General features: G+C 45.7%; 2 protein-coding genes across 2 annotated transcripts; one reads left to right on the forward strand and one right to left on the reverse strand.

Moving 5' to 3' along the window:
• Positions 1-239: 239 nt before the first annotated feature.
• Positions 240-10,032, forward strand: LOC121575407 (parathyroid hormone 4). Its single transcript, XM_041888500.1, has 3 exons — positions 240-328; positions 9,084-9,172; positions 9,471-10,032. The coding sequence occupies exons 2-3, from the start codon at positions 9,087-9,089 to the stop codon at positions 9,781-9,783; spliced, it is 399 nt and encodes a 132-aa protein (XP_041744434.1). The 5' UTR covers positions 240-328; positions 9,084-9,086; the 3' UTR covers positions 9,784-10,032.
• A 1,410-nt stretch (positions 10,033-11,442) lies between these two features.
• Positions 11,443-20,806, reverse strand: LOC121575408 (C->U-editing enzyme APOBEC-2). Its single transcript, XM_041888501.2, has 4 exons — positions 20,338-20,806; positions 17,787-18,011; positions 15,199-15,507; positions 11,443-12,217 (listed from the first exon to the last, which is right to left on the reverse strand). The coding sequence occupies exons 1-3, from the start codon at positions 20,670-20,672 to the stop codon at positions 15,204-15,206; spliced, it is 864 nt and encodes a 287-aa protein (XP_041744435.1). The 5' UTR covers positions 20,673-20,806; the 3' UTR covers positions 11,443-12,217; positions 15,199-15,203.
• Positions 20,807-21,687: the final 881 nt, after the last annotated feature.

A 21,687-nucleotide genomic window follows, 5' to 3' on the forward strand; every position in this document is an offset into this window, starting at 1 on the left:
CAATGAAAATCCATTTTGGGATTGGAGTTTATTCCTACATGGATTGGCAATTTGAGCATACTGTATATTAGCATATCAATGGAAGAGAAAGATTTGAGTCTATTTGAGGAAGGAAAAAAACAGAGTGACATTTTATCTTTAGTAGTGTGACGTGTGTCTGTGTAGTCTAATTAACGAGGGGAGTGTGGGTGTATGTGTGAGGTCAGCTATGGTGTGTGTGCAGGCGTGTGTCAGGGAGAGGTATAAAAGGGTAATGTCACCCTCTCTGGGGGCTAATACAGTAAAAGTCTGAGGAATCAGGGAAGACTATAGCTGTATCAGGGACTATGTAAGTACACCTTGATACCTTATAATTTCCCACAGGTAAACTGGCTGGAGATCGAATTAGAATCGACCATGACACTGACTAGAGATTCTTGATTTCCGCGCATTTGTAATAACTTTGTTTCAGGAATTTATCATACATTATGTAGTGAAGTGTGATTTGAGTAACTACGTAGTAATTACTTTGGTAACTCATTTTAAATGTCTGTTATCGCAATTCAACATTTCACAGTATATGCTATAACCATGTGTATCTGCATTATATCATTTTATTAAAAAGGGGGTTTCCCAAACTGTGGGTACTCCAAGGGCTACGCAAGCAAAATCTGTATTACTCCAGTTGGTAATTACTAAAAGTCAACATGTATGTGTTTTCTGAGAGTTGGATGAACAGATTAACATCTAAACGATGGATTAACATTAGAATACGGAAATGTTGCTAGTTTTCAAAGGAATATTCAGATAGATGCAGAGATACAGTAGGTTGCAGATTTAAAAAATAAAATGGGGCCATACTTGCGAATGTTAGAAAAAGTTTAAACTTTTCCTCCATCTCAAAAATGTGCATCAGCTAATAAAAATTGTTGACGTAGTTGCATGTGACCAAATATATATATACACACACACACACACACACACACACACACACAAGCTATTCCCAACATATCCTAAAATACTTAGCTCTGTGCTAACCTGCACGGCTGGCCGTAATTATATCCGGTTCAAATTCCATATCAGCCAAATAAAATAGTTGACGTAGTTGGACATGATCCAACATTTGTTCATGAAAGTGCTCTTAACAGAAGTCCAACGGCACATTGTGATAATCAAAACAACAAGATTAGGTGTGATTGACTGGCTTCTCAAATAGCGTTCTGTGTAGTGGCTAGCTCTATGAAATTATTGCAGATTGTGGCATGGGTTCAAAACTCTAGGGTTTTTTATATATTATTTTTTTTAAATGTAGAATTACATGTTACATTGTGCTACATAAATAATCGTTGCTGCTATGTTACGTAGACGTGTAGGCCTACACTTACATACAACATTTTATATGCATTATTATAATCATCCACTTAGTCACATACGTTATTTGAATCGAGCATCGAGGACCAGAAATGAAGTGTTTTCCTCAACAAAAATGCCTGATGTGAGGGTTCGAATCCACGGTTAATGATAAACTTAAACGTTGTGTAGACCTTTATCTTTTTTACAAAAAAAGGACATGGATGTGTGCGAAACAGATTAGCAGAAATGTGTGATTTTATCATGTGAAAACATGCCTTTAGAATTTTGTCAAATTTTAGTAGTAGCATAGTGTAACGTATTGTAAATATCTATTCCTGTAGCCGATACTACGCCGCCTTTGTTATACAGGAGCGGGAAGTCCAACATGTCCTTTAAATCAGGAGTAGAGCATGGGAATAAACAGGCCAGGTAGAATACAAAAATATAGATTTTATTCACAATAGGACAAATAGAAAGCTTAGACTGGAACAATCATCTTCAGCACTTAGCAACTGCACAGAATCTTCTGACAAATTATTTAGTTATACCATCATTATATGCCATTTAGCAGACGCTTTTATCCAAAGTGACTTACAGTCATGCGTGCATACATTTTTTTGTGTATGGGTGGTCCCGGGAATCGAACCCACTACCTTGGCGTTACAAGCGCCGTGCTCTACCAGCTGAGCTACAGAGGACCACATAGCATAACCAAGGTATAACCAAGGTATCACGTTTTAGTTCTGTTGAAGGAGGGCATGTCAAGGGAGAAGGAGAGTGGCACCAATGGAGACGGGCACTCTAGCCATAGAACATTAAACTCCTTCATTTGAGCTACACCATGGTCGCCGCTCCCGTCCTCCCATGACATGCCAGCCTTTACAATGTTAGGGGAGCCCTTGAAACAAAAGTAAATCACAGCTTTTATGCAAACAGCCCCTGTATGTCTAAGCCTTTAGATTGCAATTTCTACTAAGCTAACATATGTAATTGTTTGAAGATGGTCATAAAAGGGATCATTTTGCCATTTGATTTGAAGGACCCCTTTAAGTATAAAAACAACGAAACATAGAATTTTGCCTTTAAGGCTGTAGCCCATAGAAACACATTTGTACATGGCAAAACAGTCGAAAAATAAATCCTTAGATATAGTACAGAATCTTATTCCTGAGAGATATGAAAGCTCAGGAAAAAAATTATTTTTAGGCCCATGTCCGGATCCTCTCATGTGTATAACACTGCTTTCACAAGCCCCATGTTAAGCGCAAGCTTTATATTGGCGGAAAGGGGTGATTGAGCTGCAGCCTCTCCAAGAAACGGTAAGTCTCTAGCATAAACACACAGGGAGCTATTCAATATTCAGAATTATGTCACTGTGACTCACCGGCCACAGGCGCATCAATCCACATAAGTTGTTTTATTATTTGAATGAGGTGCACCTGTGACTGACAGAGGCAGGCGGCTGTGTTCAAGAACCACAACAAACTTCAACCCGTTACATCTTTCCACCCTAATTTTGGAACATGTCCTCACATTCGACAAAGTAAACTAAGCACAAAGTAAACTCTAAAAGAAATAAGGATAAAATAAGGGTAAAGGGCAATAATGAAAAAACACAAAAAAATAAAGAAGGTTTGGGCAAAAAAATTACATGCAAAGGGCACTCAAGAGAAACTTAAATAAGGGATAATAAATATCAAACCACCATGCAAAAAGACAGAGCGAAAAGGGATGTATTCTCGTCAACTTCTAGTTTCTTCATATTTCCTCCAGCTTCTCATCACCACTCCATCACCAGTCAGTTCACCTGGGGACCGTCACCATATAGCTCGCCCCAGATTCTGTAATACCCTACTCTCTCACGCACACAGGCACCGCTCTCTTCACAGATAATGTTTCATCTTCAAAAATACTTGGTGCATAGGATTAGTTGCCACATTTTAACAATAGGCCTACTTACTGGAGCTCCTCGTCAGCGACTTAAAGCCAAGTTATGGAAATGCGATCTGGAGGCTCCGTACTGAAGGTTTGACGCAATTGCGCTGCCTCTGGAAGGTTTGCCGAGGCCAAATAGAGGCAGTGTAAGCTTCTCATTAACATCCCCCTCCAACTTCCCTCATGGAAATGACACCTCCAACCTGACACATACTTACCCAGCCGCCAGGCCACCCACACAGTGATGGCAGCGGAGGGCACCGCCATTATGGCCACAACCGTGCCAAGTGCCGCTCCTTAACGAAGCTCAATCCCACTCACCACACACCAGGCTTCAGAGGCTCCATTAAACAAAGGCCAACCCAGGGACGCACACAAACTCAAAATGCACCAATAGTTTATAGAGTTAACTACAAGGCAACCCAAAATGTGATTCAAATACAAGTCTCAGAAAAACAAATAATATTTGAAAATATTTAATATATTTAAGTTATTTGAATAAAAAATTACATGTATTTGATTGCTGCCAAAAACTAAAAACTACAACCGTTAATTGAATTAGTCTAAATTTATGATCATAAGCACAACACATTAGGGACATGGAATCACCTCAACAGTCATTTTAAAGCTGTAAAAGTGGTCTAACAAATATAGTTTCCCAATGAGTGAGACAAAGATAATACAGTAACACGTCACATAAAGTTATAATACAGGTGTAGTAACTTTGATTACAATAGAAACAGTGACATAGGACTTTGGAAATTGCATAATAATGGAGTTATTACAACAGTCACTATTTCTTGGGTACACTCAGCTCATTGCTATGCACTTACCAAAGTATTATGTAACAATGTAAAGTGTTACTGAGAATGCTAACAGTAACAAAACATGGCTATTAAGTGTTGAAAGGGTGACTGCCTTCTTGAATCAACTACATCCAGGGCCGGACTACCGCATTTGAGGCCCCGGGGCACAGACCTCAGATATTTTTAATTTGTATGAAATCAACTAATTTACTGCATTTCAACAAATGTTGCCATGGTGCAGGAAAAATAAAAGGTTTGTTTTATAGCACATCTCTTGCTTTTGCTCACATTTTGACAGGAAGCTGAGAGAGAATTGCCATTTTAAAGCTACTTTTCTGCTCTTCTACACATTTTTCCATGGGGTTGAGAAAGTTCTGAAGTTTAAAACAAATTTCCTTTAATTCTACACCTTTGCTAGCATATGCCATCTGGGGGCCCATGACCCATTTTATTATATTATTATTTTTTGGGGGGGGGGGGGCTGACTACAGACAAGGTAGGTTGTAAAGCATTTGTTTGTACTCTGAGTAACCTATCCCTTTAAAGATGGGATAGTGTGTTTGAAACAAGAACACTTGCCCTCAGATGGACAAAGAGGTTCAAAGTTGTTTTTGGTAAGCATCAAACTTACTGTTTGCAATTTTTGCAAATGGCTTTGAATTATTCAGCAGTATTTTCAGGTATCATAAAATTGCAGCTTTCAAGTTAAGTGTTCATCAAGGATCTCTATGTACTTTGCGCCGTTCATCTTTTCCTCGAGCCTGACTAGTCTCCCAGTCCCTGCCGCTGAAAAACATCCCCACACCATGATGCTGCCACCACCATGCTTCACTGTAGGGATGGTGCCAGGTTTCCTCCAGACGTGACACTTGGCATTCAGGCCAAAGAGTTCAATCTTGGTTTCATCAGACCAGAGAATCTTGTTTCTCATGGTCAGAGTCCTTTAGGTGCCTTTTGGCAAACTCCAAGCGGGCTGTCATATGCCTTTTACTTTAACCAAAAACCAGCAGGTACTTTGCCCTCCATGGAATGAGTTTGAAACCCCTGGTATAGGAGATTGTATGTGCTCTAATCATGCCCTCTTTAACATGCAGTTCCAGATTCAGCCCTGCAATTAGTTGAAGACCGCCAATCCAATAGTTTCATAAAAGTAGTCACTTCATGAGATCTGTATTCAAATGGTTTTAAAAAGCATGCCTTTTTTGGTATCTGTATTAAAATATATTTTAGTCACCGCCAAAGTAACTATTTGTTCCCCCGAATAAATATGTCACGCCCTGACTCAGGGGACGCTCAAATGTTGAGTCAGGGTGTGTATGTTCTATGTTGGGTATTTCTATGTTGGTGTTCTATTATGTGTATTTCTATGTTGGCCGGTGTGGTTCCCAATCAGAGGCAGCTGTAGCTCGTTGTCTCTGATTGGGGACCATACTTAGGCAGCCTATTGGCACTAGTGGGTTGTGGGATCTTGTTCCATTTAAGGTATGTTGTGCTGCCTTGGACTTCACGTTTCGTTTTGTTTGTTGTTTTGTCGTTGTGTTTAATATTTAATAAACATGTACGCATATCATGCTGCGCCTTGGTCTGACCCGTTCATGAACGTACGTGACAGAAGATCCCACCAAACGAGGACCAAGCAGCGTGCCCAGGAAGAGCGAATTGCCATGTCACAGGTGGGCAAATGGTGGTCATGGGAGGAGATATTTACGGGGAAAGGGCCATGGGCAAAGGTAGATGCCCAGGCAGGAGAGGAGCAACGGCAGCACAGAGGAAGCCGGTCGAGGAAGAAGCCCGAGAGACAGCCCCAATAAAACATTTTTGGGGGGGCTAAGAGGGTGGTTGGCGGAGCCTAGGGTTAGAGCAGAGCCAACTCCCCGTACTCACGCGAGAAGGCGTATGACTGAGCAAGCTCCATGTTATGCGGAGCTACGTACTGTGTCACCAGTGCGCCGGCACAGTCCTGTACGTCCTGTGCTTGCACCACGCACGTGCCGTGCGAAGATGGGCATCCAGCCATGATGGGGTGTGCCGGCTCAACGCTCCTGGTCTCCAGTACGCCTCCTCGGTCCCGCATATCCTGCGCCAGTTCTACGAGCTGTATTGCCAGTACGCGTGCACAGCCCAGTGCGTCCTGTGCCAGCGCCCCGCACGTGTAGTGCAAAAGTGGGCAGCCAGCCAGCCAGGACGGGTTGTGCCAGCTCTCCGCTCCAGACCTCCAGTCTGCCTTCGCAGCCCGGCCCGGCCTGTTCCTGCCCCTCGCACCAAGCCAGTGGTGCGCATCGCCAGCCCGGCCCGGCCTGTTCCTGCCCCTCGCACCAAGCCAGTGGTGCGCGTCGCCAGCCCGGCCCGTTCCTGCCCCTCGCACCAAGCCAGTGGTGCGCGTCGCCAGCCCGGCCCGGCCTGTTCCTGTCCCTCGCACCAAGACAGTGGTGCGCGTCGCCAGCCCGGCCCGGCCTGTTCTTGTCCCTCGCACCAAGCCAGTGGTGCGCGTCGCCAGCCCGGCCTGTTCCTGCCCCTCGCACCAAGCCAGTGGTGCGCGTCGCCAGCCTGGCTCGGCCTGTTCCTGCCCCTCGCACCAAGACAGTGGTGCGCGTCGCCAGCCCGGCCCGACCTGTTCCTGCCCCTCGCACCAAGCCAGTGGTGCGCGTCGCCAGCCCGGTCCGGCCTGTTCCTGTCCCTCGCACCAAGCCAGTGGTGCGCGTCGCCAGCCCGGTCCGGCCTGTTCCTGCTCCTCGCACCAAGCCAGTGGTGCGTGTGTCCAGTCCGGCACGGCCCGTGCCTGTTCCACCGGTGCCTGGTTCGGCACCGGTCAGCTGCTCTACTCCGGAGCCAGAGCAGTCCGCTCCACCGGTGCCTGATCCAGCTCCGGTCAGCTGCTCCACTCCGGAGCCAGAGCAGTCCGCTCCACCAGGGTCTAGTCCAGATCCGGTCAGCGGCTCCACTCCGGAGCCAGAGCAGCCCGCTCCACCGGTGCCTGATCCAGCTCCGGTCAGCAGCTCCACTCCGGAGCCAGAGCAGTTCACTTCACCGTTGTCGGGTCCAGCTCCAGTCAGCGGTTCCAGTCCAGACCCAGACGTCAGCCCCTCTCCAGGTTCGGGGTCTCCCACACCAGGGTCCAGACAGGGCTTGGTACTTCGTGGGAGGAAGGAGAGGGCAAGCAGCGCGCCGAGGTCCAGACCAGACCAGGGGCGCAACAGGGAGGCGGAGAATCGGTGGTTGTCACGCCCGGCCCCTACCCTGTTATGTTTATGTTGTGCGGTCGGAGTCCGCACCTTTGGGGGGTACTGTCACGCCCTGTCTCAGGGGACGCTCAAATGTTGAGTCAGGGTGTGTATGTTCTATGTTGGGTATTTCTATATTGGTGTTCTATTATGTGTATTTCTATGTTGGCCGGTGTGGTTCCCAATCAGAGGCAGCTGTAGCTCGTTGTCTCTGATTGGGGACCATACTTAGGCAGCCTATTGGCACTAGTGGGTTGTGGGATCTTGTCCAGTTAAGGTATGTTGTGTTGTGCTGCCTTGGACTTCACGTTTCGTTTTGTTTGTTGTTTTGTCGTTGTGTTTAATATTTAATAAACATGTACGCATATCACGCTGCGCCTTGGTCTGACCCGTTCATGAACGTACGTGACAAAATAGTTACTTTCCACAAAGCATAATTTAAACTATAGTTATCCCATGTCTGGCATATACTAAAAAAGATAACTTTCAAATTATTTAATTTAACGCTTAAAATATTACAAAGCTCCGGTCCTTGCCGACAAAATATAACGTGGGGGATTTAAATCAGGAGTGGAGCATGGGAATAAACAGACCAGGTAGAATACAAAAATATATTGAATTCACAATGGGACCAATAGAAAGTTTAGACTGGAACATCTTCAGCGAATAGTGCTCTGCAAAGAATATTCTGACCAGTTATATCATCACTCATTATTCAATAATCAAGGTATCCCATTTAAGTTCTGTTTAACTCTGGCCTACATACAAAACATACCAACAACCCAGGAGGGCATTCCAAGGGAGAAGGAGAGCGGCACCAATTGAGATGGGCACTCTAGCCATAGAACATTACTCCTCCTCTCCCGTCCTCCCATGACATGCCAGCCTTTACCATTGTTAGGGTATACTCTGAAACAAAAGTAAAGCACAGATTTTATAGCCACGCCCTTAAATAGAATGAGGTACACCTGTGACTGACAGAGGCAAAAGGCTGCATTCAAGAAAAACAAACTTCAACCCGTTACACTAGTCAAGGGTCGTGTCTGGGCGACTTTGTCGCTATATTTAGCGAGTTTTCAGACCCCTCTAGCACACATTTTCAAAAAAGCGACTAGCGACAAATCTAGCGACTTTTTCTGGTGTTATTGGAGACTTTTGGAAACTCTGACGTGAAAGCACGTATCGTTCTTACTCTTCTCAACGAGCAGCTGGACCCCGGGCCCCACCCCCGTCCCAAAGCACTCACAGGCGGTCCTCGCGCAGCAGTCCCTCCCAGCTGCAGTCAGAGCAGGAGATATTCACCCCTCTGCGTCCAGACTGCAAATGAATCGCGCATGCAGGAAGCCGCCGCTGGCTGATCCAGCCCTGGCTTACATTCAGGGCGGAATGTAAATGTAGGGTGTTTTTTACTCACTTTTTGTTTCTCCCACAACGTTATTCCTCTCTCCTACAGCGTCCATCACAATTACATGCACATGGCCAATTATGCAAATTATATGATGTTGTCATTTAGCGACTTTTAGGACAGCCAATAGCTACTTTCCTTACTGAGGAGTTGGCAACACTGCTGCTCAGGTTAGCATAGGGATAATTGTGCCAGTTTATGTGATGGGAACAGCTAACATGTAGTGTTTGATCACGTGCAACTACATCAACAATTTTAATTGCATGATGCGCATTTTGAGACGCAGAAAACATTTAAATTCAACTTTTTCTAATGTTCGCAAGTATGGCCCAAGTGAGTTTTGAGGAATTACATGAACTTTTTGTGAACGTTTGATCTTTGCAGACGATGCTGGTATCCCAAACACGTGTGCAGTCGGTTGCTGTCATGGTTCTTGTCGTCTTCACAGTCATTCGCTGTCAGGAGAATGAAAGGTATGTGTCTGGTTCCTCTCAAGGTTTACTCCTTTATTGTTTTGTTTTTTTAATATGCTGAAAGTTGCTGAAGTCAATTTTTCACACCTCATATTTGTTGCTAGCAACTACACATTACAGCTCTCTCCTCCTTGTCTATCCTCCTTTATCATCTTTCTATCACATTATTTTCTGAATATTTTCGGAACACATTACTGTACTCCTCTCCCTCCATGCTTAAAATATATATTATCTCTGCCTCCCTCCTCTCTTCTCCTTTCCTCTACTCCTCTCCACCCCTTCCTCCTCTCCACTCCAGCAGGCGAGCGGTAACGGAGCACCAGCTGATGCATGACCGTGGCAGGACTATCCAGAGCCTGAAGAGACTCATCTGGTTGTCCAGTGCCATGGAGGGTCTCCACACCGCCCAGACACGCTCCTCCTCCCTGCTGTCCCCCGCCGCCCTCAACTCCGTCCCGGGCTACACCCCGGGCCTCTCCCCTGCCCTCAACCCACACCCTGCTGGCTCTCAGTCTGGAGAGGCCAGCAACAACCACAAGGGGTCAGTGGAGAGACTAATGAGAAACTTCTTCAGCCCCCACCTCATGGACCTCTCTGAGGGGGAACCATAGATCCTGCAACTCCAGAACCACCTCTATTTCGCATTCTGTGTCACTGCTTTGAATGTCCATGAGTATGTTAGACTACTAAAAGTCTGCACATGACAAAAAAACTGACCATGACTTTTATTCATGGCTATCTGCTTTGAGCCTGCTACTTTTGGCATGTTTTTCACCCATCAGATCTCTCAGCCTGGTCTCATAGACTAGACATAACATAGTAAATGTAAATACGGACACTCAAATTAGTATGATATGTTACGTTTGGTATGGTTACATAAGACAGATGGTTCCTTAGGGCAAAAACTAAAGTAGGGTCGGTGGGCATATAACGCGAATGTCTAGCAACCCTAAGGTCGCAAGTTCGAATGTCATCAAGGACAACTTGAGCATTTTTGCTAATTAGCAACTTTTCAACTACTTACTACTTTTTAGCTACTTTGCAACTACTGAGCATGTTAGCTAACCCTTCCCCTAACCCTTTTAGCTAATCCTTCACCTAACCTTAACCCTTTTAGCTAATCCTAACTATGAACTTAACCCTTTAACCTAACTCCTAAACGTAACCCTAACCCCTAGCCTAGCTAACTTTAGCCAGCTAGCTAACGTTAGACACCTAGCTAGAATTCGTAACATATCATACATTTTGAAAATCATAACATATTGTACGTTTTGCATATTCGGAACATATTGTACGTTTTGCAAATTCGTAACCCATAATATGATTTTTTATTCGTAAGATATCATACGAAATGGGTGATGGACATCCACAAATGAATACATACGATATGAAAAGTAACATATCATACTAAATGGAGTGTCTCAGCTTTACATGCAGAATAATACTAAATGCTCTGAGACCAGGTAGAATTTCTGTGAAGATGTACTGTAAATGTCAACTAGTGCTGTATGCAACAATGCATGGTCATCTCATTAAAATACTTTTTCTTTATCTGCTGATGATGATCTCAGTCATTCTTAATTGATTCTTAATTTACTCTAAAGCTCTGTTAAATTCCCTTATTAACCAAGACCCAGAAATAGCGACAGATTGCTTTGACTCCCCTGTCTCTTCTGGTCCTCTGTAGCTCAGCTGGTAGAGCACGGCGCTTGTAACGCCAAGGTAGTGGGTTTGATCCCCAGGACCACCCATACACAAAAATGTATGCACGCATGACTGTAAGTCGCTTTGGATAAAAGCGTCTGCTAAATGGCATATTTATGGTCATTCACATATTCCCAGTGTTTCAGTGCTGTTGATATTGTGTGATGAACATTCCACCGTCTTTTAATAGAAGCACTCTAATATGGAACCACTCTAATCTGTGAATAGTGGCTGATTGGCGCTCGTTTGTCAGTTTTCTGAGTCCCATCACGGGACTAGAGGCCGTCCTCTTAAGAGTAGGTTAGAGCTAGGCTTTATCTAGATAACTCAACAGCCAAGGATTCATTTTTTACATTTTACATTTTATTTTAGAGATTCCTGCTCTCAGAGTTCCATGGATTCTAACTGGGTTTTCAACCTATTAGTGGAGATGATTATGGGGAAACTTGTAGACCAGGGGAAGTATCATTTAAAGGAAAGTAGATGGCTTAGTTGTCACAACAAGAAAAAGGGGTCAACCACTATTTGTGCTAACAATGTTGATAGAAATTTTTAAACGATAACACTTTTAAAACTCCACACTTCTTTATTTTCACTGTGTATAAATAATATACTTTGCTTCAATTTCTACATACAGATCTATATAATCTTGAAGTTGAAATAGTGTGCTCATGCGTCGCTACAATCGTTACTCATTCTTTCTGTAAGAAATGTTGGATCATTCAATCACTATTTTAAAACGAACACCATCAAGTAACATTAATGTTTTTTTGCCACGACAAGACGTGTAAAACAAAGATATTGAACGTATCTCATCATAACTCACAAATGTTTAATTACTCCTAATAACAATAACAAACATAGCTGTTAATTCTCTAGAACTTAACAGTTTGGGGTACTGTTATTCACAATATCTATATGAATATTCATGAATAGAATATCATTCTAGTCCCCTGAATGACAGAGGCAACATTAGTGCAGATATGAAACGTCCTTTCAGGACAGAAGGAGAAGGATTAATTATTATAACTTCAATTGTAATAAAATAATAATTTATACTTGAATTATAACCAATAGGACATCATTGCAAAGCCTTTATCTTGATGTTGAGTATTGATCCACATATCCATGTGTCCTGTGAGGAACCCCAGAATAGAGAGTGGAAGCTGGGACAGAGAGGTCTGGAACTGGCTTCATAAAGGCATATCCAGCAGGATGGCTTGACGCACATGCGCAAACACACAAACTGCTCTATGATTGGTTGAGTCCTGTACACATCACTGAGGATGCTGTGATAGTGGAGGTGGCAGGTGATGTGCGAATTCTGGGCCAACAGCATTCCTGACAGACAGAGAGAGAAAAAAGATAGAGTAGGGAATGAGAGAGCATTGAAATCAACAGCAACTCAAAAGTTATTGACATTACCTCATCAGAAAGACAAGAATACTACACATCATGTTTTGTTGACTAAAGAGAATGCTAAACTTCAAGCCTTCAGCCCCTAATCCCACACTGACTAGTTATGAGGCTAATTGATGACTCTTCTATCCCTTCTCATGGTTCTAACATTCAATGCTCATCGACCCCCTGCCTCCATGTATACCCCTGCCTTCCCCTGTATCCCCAGCCTCCCTCCCAAGGCACCTCTCTGCCTCCCGCTGCCTCTCCCTGCCCCTACCTGATCTATCCAATCCTGCCTATCCTTACCTTACCGCCCCTGTCTCTCCCTACCTCCCCACCTCCCCTGTCTCTCCCTACCTCCCCACCTCCCCTGTCTCTTCTTACCTTCCCACCTCCCCTGTCTCTCCCTACCTCCTCACCTCCCCTGTCTCTCCCTACCTCCTCACCTCCCCTGTCTCTCCCTACCTCCCCACCTCCCATCTCTCCCTACCTCCCCACCTCCCCTGTCTCTCCATACCTCCCCACCTCACCTGTCTCACCCTACCTCCCCACCTCCCCTATCTCTCCCTACCTCCCCACCTCCCCTGTCTCTCCCTACCTCCCCACCTCCCCTGTCTCTCCCTACCTCCCCACCTCCCCTGTCTCTCCCTACTTCCCCACCTCCCCTGTCTCTCCCTACCTCCCCTCCTCCCCTGTCTCTCCCTACCTCCCCACCTCCCCTGTCTCTCCCTATCTCCCCACCTCCCCCGTCTCTCCCCCACCTCCCCTGTCTCTCCCTACCTCCCCACCTCCCTGTCTCTCCCCACCTCCCCTGTCTCTCCCTACCTCCCCACCTCCCCTGTCTCTCCCTACCTCCCCACATCACCTGTCTCTCCCTACCCTCCCACCTGCCCCGTCTCTCCCTACCTCCCCACCTGCCCCGTCTCTCCCTACCTCTCCACCTCCCCTGTCTCTCCCTACCTCCCCACCTCACCTGTCTCTCCCTACCTCCACACCTGCACCGTCTCTCCCTACCTCTCCACCTCCCCTGTCTCTCCCTACCTCCCCACCTACCCCGTCTCTCCCTACCTCCCCACCTACCCCGTCTCTTCCTACCTCCCCACCTGCCCCATCTCTCCCTACCTCCCCACCTCCCCTCTCTTCCTTTCTCCCTGCCTCTCCCTGTCTCCCCATGAATGTTAGCAGCTGCCCCCATTAGGCAGCAGTGGATCAGCCAGGGGAAAACAGTAACTGTATCTGTTTGTCGATCTCTCTGGTGTCATCCTCGTTTGCTTCATTGGTCTGGCCCCTCACTGGCTTTGCATGAGAAAAATACCAATTTCTGAGATCAGTGACTGCATGCAACTATGTGCATCCCTGCATACCTGCATGTGTATTTGTGCCTGCATAAGTGTGCATATGTAGCCCTATGGCATTCATGCATAGGGGCAGCAGGTAGCTTAGTGGTTAAGAGCGTTGTGCCAGTAACCGAAAGGTCGCTGGTTCTAATCCCCGAGCCGACGAGGTGAAAAATCTGTCTGTGCCCTTGAGCAAGGCACTTAACCCTAATTGCTCATATAAGTCGCTCTGGATAAGAGCGTCTGCTAAATGACTAAATAAAAAAATAAAATGCATATGTGTGTTCCTCTCCCCTTCACTCAATGTGATCACTGCATGATGTTGGCCAGTTTCTCTTTAGTCATACTACGGTAATACTACAGTAACTCACTGTGATCACTGCATGATGTTGGCCAGTTTCTCTTTAGTTATACTACAGTAATACTACAGTAACTCACTGTGATCACTGCATGATGTCAACCAGTTTCTCTAGATATACTACAGCAGTGGTCACCAACCTTTTCTGAGTCAAGATCACTTTCACTGTCAAAAAGCAAGCTGAGCTCTACCGCTCAAATTTGTTTAAAATGTTACTTAAAAAATGTAACATTAACTTAATAAAAACAGTTCTGTAGGAATGAGGTTTGTGCAGTAGGCCAAATACACGATCACAGCATATTGGCATTAGTCTCAGCGGAGAGAGGGCGAGAGCAGCAGAGGGTCTGCCTCTCACGGTCCCCGCTCTCTCCTTCCTTTCCTCCGGTGAGACTGGCCAGTGAGATGGTACAGTCTTCCACCTGGTGGCGAACCTCGAGTCACACCGCATCTGCCTCAGGCACAAATTAATGTTGTTCGTATGACCAGAGAACATGAAATACTCCTCGATATTAAAATAGACACGACGAGCTGCTAATAATAATAAAAACGAAGGTCTATCGATACACTTTGCGGCTGCACATACATTGCAGCTGCAGCGCGAGTAGAAGTAGAGAGAAGCCCGTGTTATGTTTTGTAATAGTGTTGAATAAAAACAGTGTTGACAGTGCTGAATAAAACTTAGACATGAACTCACTCGTAAAAACTGCAGCTCTTTGCTGTATTCTTTGACAGTCTCTCTTTGCTGTATTCTTTGACAGTTATGAAATCTCACGTAGGCTAGCATCAAACTTTGCTGTGGCCGGAGTCGTGGAAGCTGTAGGTTGGCACGGTGATTTGAGCTATCTGATTGGCCAGCCCAGTAGGCGCACTCGATGTATCCACAGATCTCCCGGTCCACCGTGTAGGCAGAGTTTTTATTTTCAGACATTTTAAATGGTTCAAAATAGGAACACTTAGCCTACCCAGTGCGCAGGGCTTCTGAATCAAGTGCACCTACCTCCAACAGTGCAACACTAATAAAAAAAAGGAGAGCAAGCCTTTATCATTGGCTTTTCTACAGAAATGTTTGGTGATCTACTAGGAATGCCTTGAAGATCTACCAGTTGATCGTGATCGGCCGGTTGGTGACCACTGTACTACAGTAATACTACAGTAACTCACAGCGATAACTGCATGATGTCGGACAGTTTCTCTAGTTATACTACAGTAATACTACAGTAACTCACTGTGATCACTGCATGATGTCTGCCAGTTTCTCGTGGTAGTACTCGTAGTTGTCCTGGCAGTCCTCCCAGGGGGTGAACGTTAGGTCATCATTCTCCACAAAAGTGTCCCAGACGTAGGTGAAGTCCATTGGTTTCATCATCCTCAGCTTGCACCCCGCTTGAGACAGAGCATTCAGACCCGCCTGGATGTCTTGTTCCTCCCACTCAAACAGCCGGGCTGAGAAGAGGGTCATCTTGATGCTCTTCCTGGCCTGAAGGACCTCTGCGATCTTAGCCGCACAGACCGCACAGGGACTGGACGACATGTACCTGGGACAGGGGAGGAGGTAAAGATGAATTAGGCACAGATGATGAGTTCAGAGATAGGGTTCTAATTGTTTCATTAAGTGCTGCTACATTTCTGTGAAACGAGCCACCGCTATCTGCGTAGATACTGTGTTACATGTATGGATAGATAGTTAACAGGTTACCGTGTATTTGATAGCTAGGGACCATGTGACTGTGTGTTTGGCCGATAGTTCCCAGGTGACAGTGTATTTGAGCGATATGTCCCAGGTTACAGTGTATTTGAGAGATATGTCCCAGATTACAGTGTATTTGAGAGATATGTCCCAGGTTACAGTGTATTTGATAGATATGTACCAGTGCATTTAAATTCAAATCAAATCAAATGTTATTTGTCACATGCACCGAATACAACAGGTGTAGACCTTACAGTGAAACGCTAACTTACAAGCCCTTAACCAACAATGCAGTTTTAAGAAAAATAAGTGTTAAGTAAATCATTAAAGAGCAGCAGTAAAATAACAGTAGCGAGGCTATATACAGGGGGTACTGATACAGAGTCAATGTGCGGGGGCACAGGTTAGTCGAGGTAATTGAGGTAATATGTAAATGTAGGTAGAGTTAAAGTGACTATACATAGATAATAAACAGAGAGTAGCAGCAGCGTAAAAGGGGTTGTGGGTGTGTGTGTGTGGGGGGGGGCAATGCAAATAGTCATTTGATTAGCTGTTCAGGAGTCTTATGGCTTGGGGGGTAGAAGCTGTTAAGAAGCCTTTTGGACCTAGACTTGGCGCTCCGGTACCGCTTGCCGTGTGGTAGCAGAGAGAACAGTCTATGACTAGGGTGGCTGGAGTCTTTGACAATTTTTAGGGCCTTCCTCTGACACCGCCTGGTATAGAGGTCCTGCATGGCAGGAAGCTTGGCCCCAGTGATGTACTGGGCCGTACGCACTACCCTCTGTAGTGCCTTGCGGTCGGAGGCCGAGCAGTTGCCATACCAGGCAGTGATGCAAACAGTCAGGATGCTCTCGATGGTGCAGCTGTAAAACTTTTTGAGGATCTGAGGACCCATGCCAAATCTTTTCAGTCTCCTGAGGGGGAATAGGCTTTGTCGTGCCCTCTTCATGACTGTCTTGGTGTTTGGACCATGATAGTTTGTTGGTGATGTGGACACCAAGGAACTTGAAGCTCTCAACCTGCTCAACTACAGCCCTGTCGATGAGAATGGGGGCGTGTTCGGTCCTCTTTTTCCTGTAGTCCACAATCATCTCCTTTGTCTTGATCACGTTGAGGGAGAGGTTGTTATCCTGGCACCACACGGCCAGGTCTCTGACCTCCTCCCTATAGGCTGTCTCACCGTTGTCGGTGAACAGGCCTACCACTGTTGTGTCGTCTGCAAACTTAATGATGGTGTTGGAGTCGTGCCTGGCCATGCAGTCATGGGTGAACAGGGAGTACAGGAGAGGACTGAGCACGCACGCCTAAGGGGCCCCCGTGTTGAGGATCAGCGTGGCAGATGTGTTGTTACCTACCCTTACCACCTGGGGGCGGCCCGTCAGGAAGTCCAGGATCCAGTTGCAGAGGGTTTAGTCCCAGGGTCCTTTGCTTAGTGATGAGCTTTGAGGGCACGATGGTGTTGAACGCTGAGCTGTAGTCAATTAATAGCATTCTCACGTAGGTGTTCCTTTTGTCCAGGTGGGAAAGGGCAGTGTGGAGTGCAATAGAGATTGCATCGTCTGTGGATCTGTTGGGGCGGTATGTAAATTGGAGTGGGTCTAGGGTTTCTGGGATAATGGTGTTGATGTGAGCCATGACCAGCCTTTCAAAGCACTTCATGGCTACAGACGTGAGTGCTACGGGTCGGTAGTCATTTAGGCAGGTTACCTTAGTGTTCTTGGGCACAGGGACTATGGTGGTCTGCTTGAAACATGTTGGTATTACAGACTGTCAGGGACAGGTTGAAAATGTCAGTGAAGACACTTGCCAGTTGGTCAGCGCATGCTCGGAGTACACATCCTGGTAATTCGTCTTGCCCTGCGGCCTTGTGAATGTTGACCTGTTTAAAGGTCTTACTCACATCGGCTACGGAGAGCGTGATCACACAGTCATTTGAGAGATACGTACCAGGTGACAGTGTATTTGAGAAATATGTCCCAGGTTACAGTGTATTTGAGAGATATGTCCCAGGTTACAGTGTATTTGAGAGATATGTCCCAGGTTACACTGTATTTTATAGATATGTACCAGGCGACAGTGCATTTGAGAGACATGCCCCAGGTAACAGTGTATTCGAGAGATACGTACCAGGTGACAGTGTATTTGACAGCAGGGTCGTAGTCTGGGAGAGTCTGGAGGAAGAAGGCCTGCTCAGCGTGGGCTCCTGAGTGTTCATCCTCCAGGTAACCTCTCATCAGACCGTCATCAGCCTTCCCCTTGTCCACCAGGTAACACAGGAACGTCTTGTTACGACCTGACGAGTACTCCACATTCTTGAACTGGAACTTAAATTGGAACGGGTCGATGCGGTCCCTGGATGGAGAGGGAATATGGGAATGGGGTTAACATTGGAACATTTTGACAACCCAAACTTAATTGATTGTGTTATAGTATATTATATCAAAGTGTTTCTTCTAAGAGTAGAACTGTTATACAGTTGTCATTACAGAATCACTCCTTATCAGACAGACGGGGGTACGCAGTGCTATTTTTAGGACATTGGCACGGCCTAGCGTGGAATGGCAGCTCTGTATTTTTAGGCCTCTGACTCAATGACCCACTTCAACATTAACCATGATGGGCCAGGGCTTGTGTGGCCCGCGGAGGCCAAGATCACCCCACTGGTACAGTACATAGTCGGTACAAACTGGACAGGACAGAGGTACAGCACTACACTATCTAGCTATGGACACAACTCTATTCACAAACCCTGACCTTAACCTTTATCATATCCCTAACTCAAAATCAATAGCAAATAGCTCATATTTGTGCTCATCAGTTTGGACAATGTTGCCACTTTTACCCTGTCTAGTAATCATCTACGCAATTGTATTTGGTGATGTAGTCAGATGGTGAAGGGGAACAGTCGCTTGTTGAAAACAATAGTTTTAGTGCCTCACCATAAACTAGAAGAAGTGTATAGTACTTTTACGATAATTTATTTCCCAAGCTGTCACACCTCTTCAGGAGTCCTTTCTGAAAGGCAAGTCCATATCATGACAGGGATTCAGGAAACCTGACCCAGTCCAAATGTTTTGATTATGAGTCGGCCATTTTGAGAATGGCAGAGCAGGGTCATGTGTGTGTCTAATGGAGGCTTTTAATGGATGGCTAGAGTCAAATGTGAAGTGAATCCACCAGTAATCACTGAGTAATGCGTAGGCTCTGTCCACAGAAAAGGGTGAGGGTTGTTGTTTGGGCCTGTCCTGTTTTAAGAGGGTAATGTGTTTCAAACTCATAATGGAGTCTTAATCCCCTTTGACTAGCAGGTCTCCTATTAGTCAGTCTGGGCTCTACCAGACATGACACTCACAGACACAGAGGCCCTGTCCCAATAATATGGAAAATTCATATGTTCTTATCACTTGTTCCTTCCTTATATGTTGTCATGCTGGTTTTGACCAATTCAGGACCCTTTCAAGAACACATCTGAAGTAAAAAAACAAAAACAAAAAACATAGATGAAACCCATACAGAGGTGGTGAGTGGGAAGTATTACACTTTATCCCTTTGGTTTCGCAACATATGCGCTTTATATATTTAATGTTGTTGCAGTGTTAACAAATGTAACCCCCAACACAGTCACACCCAAAGGATGACAACAGATCCACCAGATGGAGGGGTGATAAAAACAAAATCAGAGGGTATTTCCGTGCCCTGTGCCCTTCAGTCCCTAAGATGACCTCCGAAACCAAGACCCTCAAATCCCACCCTAAACAGGAACCCAAACACAGATCAACTCAGAATGGAAAAATCCCCAAGAGCTATAACTGAACGAAGCCCCTCACTGTTGCAACATGACCCACCGTGCTAACACACCAACGCACAGGTGATCAACCAATGACTGTGCAACTTTACAATCCAGGCCTCTGGTGGTCAACCAATGACTGGGCCGGATGGAATCTGTGGAGGCATATTTAAGCCCTCAAACATCACTGTGAAGGTGTTGATAAGAGAACCCTACACTTTCTGTCTGGCCTTATCAATGGGTTGGAAACTATCCAAAACAATATACCTTCATTTTGGATTTAATTAAACTTTATGGTAAAACTCAGTGGCTATGTTCCTACCTGACATTTGACCACTTAGTTAAGCGTGGCACTGCTATCATAATGTTGAGTCGTATGGACAGTCACAACAAAACCACTGTGGACTTTCCAGTGTTCAACAGAGTTTAACATTCCACAACGTTCTACAATGTTCTTCAGTGTTTCGCAATGTTCTAAACCCATTTCCTCCTGTCATGTTGGAATGACAGTGGATCTTTCTCGCCATAGTAGGAAAAGTAACCCTCACCATCTCTCTAAAGGTCATTTGGTAAACACTTTACATTCAGTTATCTATGCCTTTTCTGGTAACAACATTGTTATTACCCAGTTGAACATAGTAACTGCTATGTACAGTAGTAAGTTACTCTGTACTTTGGTAGTTACTATGTAATTACTCAGCTATTCATATTCATTGCAGATTAATATATTGAGGAAACAAGACTTGAATAGTAATGATATGAAAGGCAATTCCATGTCACTTAATGTATAATGAAATTAGACATTTTCTGATTTGACCCGAATGACAGCCAACCAGCTGCCGACAACAGACATACAGTACACACACACACAAGGTATCTGTTGTCACCCACCCTTCGATGATCTCCCAAGGGGGCAGCTCAATGGGTTCGTACTCCACATTTGCTCCGTTAGCTTTAGCCGCCGTCGCTTCCCCATTAGCTACGTCTTCATTAGCTGTGGCTCCCTCTTCCATTGGGACCTCTCCGTTCCCCTCCACTTTCTCCCCCACTGCCAGGACCTTCTCCTCCTTCTTCACTAAACTCGTCTTCACCTCCCTCTTCACCTCCCTCTTCATCTCCGTCTTCACCTCTTTCTTGACCTCCACGGTCACCGCTGTCTTTGTCGTCCTCTCTTTCTTCCTCACCACCAGTTTGCTGCTGGCAGCAGCACCCTTCTTGTCGGCCATGGTGACTGGTCCGGGAATGGTAGTCCTGTGTGTGTGAGTGTGAGGTGTGCAGTTGAGTGTGAGTAAGAAGGGGAGATGGTAAGGGTCTGGGGGTTGAAGCAGAGATAGGGAAAGAGGACAGGGGAGTTGCAGAGGGGGGGTAGGAGAGAGAAAGAGAGAGAGATGTGGAATGGAGGTGAGAGAAAGAGAGAGGAAGGGTAGTAGAGAGAGAGAGTGAGAGAGAGAGAGGGAGAGGGAATGAGAGAGAGAGAAAAAGCAGGGATAAGGGGGACAGACAGGGAGAGGGTGGTGTAGACATACTCCGGCAGCTGCTGCTCTAACTCCAGCCAGGTCTATTAAAAGACCCAGGGGGGAGGGGATTGGCCCGGACTCCCCCCTGATGCCCCTCTGTTGTGGCAGGAGAAAAGGGTGGTAGGGGGAGGGAGAGGCGGGGGGAGGGACCCCAAGGGGGGGGCAAAGGCTTAATAGGTATTTAATGTGTACAATGTAAAATGAGAGCCTTGATTAATGTGTTTGTTATTGCAGGGGGGTGGTTAGAAAGATGGAAGTGGTGAGCCGGGTTAGAAAGAGAGTAGTGTTTGTTGCTGGGAGTAGCTACTGGAGGAAGCAGACTGATTGACAGAAGGTTTGGGAAGTTGAAAGAGGAAGAGGTGGGGAGAGGAATGGAGAGAGGGAGAGGGGAAGGAGGGTGCTATAAGATGGAGGGTGCAGGTGCTCAGGGTGTTCAGATCAGTGGCTTGGTGATACGGGGCTCCGGCCCTGTACAGAGGCTGCAAAAATAGAACTATACAGCCTATTCTGGATCTGATTATCTGAGAGAACGTTCACACTTCACACTTGAGCTTTGGGTGGTCTTTTAGTCAAAGGCTTCAAAATGGTGTCACAATGCTAGCCAATACTTTGGATCTCAGGTTGAACGTTTGTGTACAGTCGTCAAAGGAAAGGCCAATTAATACCTGCAGATACATGATCTACATCCAATAAGGCTCTGTTAGCTAATAGCGTTACATGCTGA

The sequence above is a fragment of the Coregonus clupeaformis genome, chromosome 10 (genome assembly GCF_020615455.1).
Source record: "Coregonus clupeaformis isolate EN_2021a chromosome 10, ASM2061545v1, whole genome shotgun sequence".
In the NCBI taxonomy this organism is placed as follows: Eukaryota; Metazoa; Chordata; class Actinopteri; order Salmoniformes; family Salmonidae; genus Coregonus; species Coregonus clupeaformis.